Source organism: Oncorhynchus gorbuscha, linkage group LG01, assembly GCF_021184085.1.
Source record: "Oncorhynchus gorbuscha isolate QuinsamMale2020 ecotype Even-year linkage group LG01, OgorEven_v1.0, whole genome shotgun sequence".
Lineage (NCBI taxonomy): Eukaryota > Metazoa > Chordata > Actinopteri > Salmoniformes > Salmonidae > Oncorhynchus > Oncorhynchus gorbuscha.
In genome coordinates this window covers 9,764,789-9,769,788 of record NC_060173.1, presented here as the reverse complement: position 1 = coordinate 9,769,788, position 5,000 = coordinate 9,764,789, and the positions used below count along the sequence as shown (strand labels likewise).

Genomic DNA, 5,000 nt, shown 5'->3' with positions numbered 1-5,000 from the left:
CTCCTCCTGGAGTTAGAAGGGGCCCGGGAGATATCCAACAAACACCAGGAGGCTTTCCACGAGCTGCAGGGTAAGAGAAAAGTTCACGTGAAACCGCTAGCTAGTTATTATTATTATTATTATATTATTATCTGTGGTGCATTAGCAGTGGCATGCGACGGTCACGCTATCTCCCCTGAGATCGCCAGTGACAGACTAGTCTCTAGGTCTGTCCTCGGTTCTTTGTAAATGTTTATCTCGGACAGGATCAGTTCCTCATCGTCCCTGAATAGAGAGCTGCATCATCGTTCTGGAAATGATGAGATAGTCAAACTGACTAAGACCTAAGTACTGAGGACATAGTGAACACACTAAGGCCTTAGTACTGAGGACATAGTGACCACACTAAGACCTTAGTACTGAGGACATAGTGAACACACTAAGGCCTTAGTACTGAGGACATAGTGAACCCACTAAGACCTTAGTACTGAGGACATAGTGAACACATTAAGACCTTAGTACTGAGGACATAGTGAACACACTCCACTCAATGCGTGCTGAGTTCAGTCTCAGTTGTCTACTCTAGCAGGCTCTCCAGTTGGGCTGGTCTGTGAGTGACAGGCTCTCCAGTTGGGCTGGTCTGTGACTGACAGGCTCTCCAGTTGGGCTGGTCTGTGACTGACAGGCTCTCCAGTTGGGCTGGTCTGTGACTGACAGGCTCTCCAGTTGGGCTGGTCTGTGACTGACAGGCTCTCCAGTTGGGCTGGTCTGTGACTGACAGGCTCTCCAGTTGGGCTGGTCTGTGACTGACAGGCTCTCCAGTTGGGCTGGTCTGTGACTGACAGGCTCTCCAGTTGGGCTGGTCTGTGACTGACAGGCTCTCCAGTTGGGCCGGTCTGTGAGTGACAGGCTCTCCAGTTGGGCTGGTCTGTGACTGACAGGCTCTCCAGTTGGGCTGGTCTGTGAGTGACAGGCTCTCCAGTTGGGCTGGTCTGTGACTGACAGGCTCTCCAGTTGGGCTGGTCTGTGACTGACAGGCTCTCCAGTTGGGCCGGTCTGTGACTGACAGGCTCTCCAGTTGGGCTGGTCTGTGACTGACAGGCTCTCCAGTTGGGCCGGTCTGTGAGTGACAGGCTCTCCAGTTGGGCTGGTCTGTGAGTGACAGGCTCTCCAGTTGGGCTGGTCTGTGAGTGACAGGCTCTCCAGTTGGGCTGGTCTGTGAGTGACAGGCTCTCCAGTTGGGCTGGTCTGTGAGTGACAGGCTCTCCAGTTGGGCTGGTCTGTGACTGACAGGCTCTCCAGTTGGGCCGGTCTGTGAGTGACAGGCTCTCCAGTTGGGCTGGTCTGTGACTGACAGGCTCTCCAGTTGGGCTGGTCTGTGAGTGACAGGCTCTCCAGTTGGGCTGGTCTGTGACTCCACTGCCACCGTCTCACTATAAGGACAAATGAGATGGATGTGGTTATCTGTCCAAAGAGAGAGAGATGAATAAATATACTGTACATAATAAACATAGCATTACAATAAATGTGTAATTAGACATAATAATATCATCTAATTTCAGCAAAAAAAAGAAACTTCACAGATCTTCATTGTAAAGGGTTTAAACACTGTTTCCCATGCTTGTTCAATGAACCACAAACAATTAATGAACATGCACCTGTGGAACGGTCGTTAAGACACTAACAGCTTACAGATGGTAGGCAATTAAGGTCACAGTTATGAAAACTTAGGACACTAAAGAGGCCTTTCTACTGACTCTGAAAAACACCAAAGGAAAGATGCCCAGGGTCCCTGCTCATATGCGTGAATGTGCCTTTGGCATGCTGCAAGGCATGAGGACTGAAGATGTGGTTAGGGCAATAAATTGCAATGTCCGTACTGTGAGACGCCTAAGACAGCGCTACTGGGAGACAGGACAGACAGTTGATCATCCTCGGAGTGACAGACCATGTGTAACAACACCTGCACAGGATCGGTACATCCGAACATCATACCTGCAGGACAGGTACAGGATGGCAACAACAACTGTCCGAGGTACACTAGGAATGCACAATCACTCCATCAGTGCTCAGACTGTCCGCAATAGGCTGAGGGAGGCTGGTCTGAGGGCTTGTAGACCTGTTGTAAAGGCAGGTCCTCACCAGACATCACAACGTGGGCACAAACCCACCGACGCTGGACCAGACAGGACTGGCAAAAAGTGCTCTTCACTGACGCGTCACGGTTTTGTCTCACCAGGGGTGATGGTCCGATTTGTGTTTATCGTCGAAGGAATGAGCGACTTTAATTACATGAGCTCCATCACAATCCTGTGACTCTCAGATCAATTCAGTGTCTATCAATGAATTCTCTGAGAGTCCTTACACATTTACGCAACTGAGATCCTTTATAGCAAAGACACACATAGCCAGACAGCATTGGCTATAAATTATCGTTCAGCTTTGTCTCCTAAACTATGTTCTTATCTCGCTCTCAGGACCATAAAACAAAACCTCATCAACAGGCATATATCAAATACACCCCTCCTGGACAAGATCACAGACACAGTGACTGGCACACAGACATTGTGGAGCCAAGAGATAATTGGTTTAAAAGATATGTTTACATATGAAGACAAGCTTGACCCCTCCCCTCTCAGCGGCCCAAGTAACTGAAACCAGGACAGATAAAGGATAACTGCAAATGGCCACCACTACAACAAGATATATTCTGATGAGAAGTAACTCACAAGCATATAATGAAAATAAAACATCTTATCTATGTTACCCAACTATTTTCATTATTCCCCAACACCTTCCTGCAGGCTCATCCTGACATGACCCTCCAGCATGACAATGCCACCAGCCATACTGCTCGTTCTGTGCATGATTTCCTGCAAGACAGGAATGTCAGTGTTCAGCCATGGCCAGCGAATAGCCCGGATCTCAATCCCATTGAGCACATCTGGGACCTGTTGGATCGGAGGGCTAGGGCCAGAATTCCCCGCCGGAAATATCTGGGAACTTGCAGGTGCCTTGGTGGAAGAGTGGGGTAACATCTCACAGCAAGAACTGGCAAATCTGGTACAGTCCATGATGCACTGCAGTACTTAACGCAGCTGGTGGCCACACCAGATACTGACTGTTACTTTTGATTTTGACCCCCCCTTTGTTCAGGGACACATTATTCCATTTCTGTTAGTCACATGTCTGTGGAACTTGTTCAGTTTATGTCTCAGTTGTTGAATCTTGTTATGTTCATACAAATATTTACAAATGTTAAGTTTACTGAAAATAAACACAGTTGACAGTGAGAGGACGTTTCTTTTTATTGCTGAGTTTAGTAAAGGACTGTGTAACGCATAGCAACCACTAACAACAATTGTAACACCAGCTCACTTCTGTCCACACATTCTGTTACACATCTCCCCTCGGATAGAGCCTCAGGAGGCTCTGACCTGAACAGGCAGAAGGGCTGTCAGGTGTCCCCCTAGCAACCTGAATGCCTCTAAACATATCAGTGGCCTGGTCACAGAGGTCACTTGGATTTTGAGGGGCAGGCTTATGACCCCTCTTGTGTCTCTGACATATTCAGGGGATGGGGTGTCCTAGACCGCATTGTGATGTCATCACTCCCCGTTCGCTGGGGACGGAAAGTCTGGGATACTCCCATTGGGCCCCACCCACCAGGCATGCTCAGCTGTTCTTCAGGCCCACTTCTGACACACACACACACACACACACACACACACACACACACACACACACACACACACACACACACACACACACACACACACACACACACACACACACACACACACACACACACACACACACACACACACACACACACACACACACACACACACACACACACACACACACACACACACACACACACAGCTTCTCCCCACCCACTACAGCTGTTCCCCTTCGGGGAGGCCTCTCCAGGCCTCTAGGTATCCATGGTGACCACCCAATCAAGGCTGAGGTGTGGAGAGGGGGTCCAAACTTAGGTCCTCACATAGAATGTCACTGTAGAGTGATTTGCTACTCTCCCTCTCTCTCTCTCTCTCTCTCTCTCTCTCTCTCTCTCTCTCTCTCTCTCTCTCTCTCTCTCTCTCTCTCATTTCTCTGTTTCTCTCTGTCTCTCTGTCTCGCTCTCCTTTCTCTATCTCACGCTCTCTTGCTCTCTTGCTCTCTTTCGTTCTCTCTTGCTCTCTTTCGCTCTCTCTCTCTCTTGTTCTCTTGTTCTCTTTCTCTCTCTCTCTCTTGTTCTCTTTCTCTCTCTCTGTCTCTCTCTCTCCTTTCTCTCTCTCAATTCAATTCAATTTCAATTAAAGGGCTTTATTGGCATGGGAAACATGTGTTAACATTGCCAAAGCAAGTGAGGTAGATAATATATAATATAATATATTTAATTATATCTCTCTCTGTCTCTTCTGTTTCTATCTCGGTCTATCTCTCTCTCTCTTTCTGTCTCTCTCTCTCTTTCTGTCTCTATCTCTCTCTCTCTGTCTCTCTCTCTCCTTTCTCTCTCCTTTCTCTCTCTCTCTCTCTCTCTCTCTCTCTCTCTCTCTCTCTCTCTCTCTCTCTCTCTCTCTCTCTCTCTCTCTCTCTCTCTCTCTCTCTGCCCCATACAGGTCTATTGGAGGATGAGCGTTTGACCAGCGCTCATCAGGCAGAAGCCTTCGCACGACAGGTCCACAACCTGCAAGGTACTGTCTGCAGCCATGTAGGCCCTCTGACTAAATGTGCATTTCATTGATGTAACTTTCTACCGGGGACGGACTTGGACCAGAATTCGTCCCACGCTTTTTTTTTAACACACTGGCCCATTATTCTCCTCGAGGCCCCTGCACTGGTCCATGTTTTTTTCTAGGTCCCACAATTTTTAGCTAAATAATTATTTCCATAATACTGAAATACTGAAGTGTCATGTTTTGTAATATGTACCTAACTTTAACACAGAGACTGCATGGCATGCTAACTTTAACACTACGCTGGGGCGGCACCGTAGCCTAGTGGTTGGACTAGTA

The 5,000-nt window shown here is 48.0% G+C and overlaps 1 protein-coding gene across 5 annotated transcripts in view; it reads left to right on the top strand.

The window, feature by feature from the left end:
- Positions 1–5,000, top strand: part of LOC124032302 (coiled-coil domain-containing protein 136-like) — a 70,683-nt gene that overhangs the window by 45,559 nt on the left and 20,124 nt on the right. For all 5 annotated transcript variants that reach the window (XR_006838256.1, XM_046344623.1, XM_046344605.1 and 2 more), the window contains 2 exons: positions 1–70; positions 4,605–4,679. The exon at positions 1–70 is cut by the window's left edge and continues 84 nt beyond it. Coding sequence is in view for 4 of the 5 variants with exons in the window: in XM_046344623.1 (XP_046200579.1) it covers positions 1–70; positions 4,605–4,679 (145 nt within the window). In the remaining variant the exon portion in view is untranslated. The remainder of the gene's footprint in view (positions 71–4,604; positions 4,680–5,000) is intronic.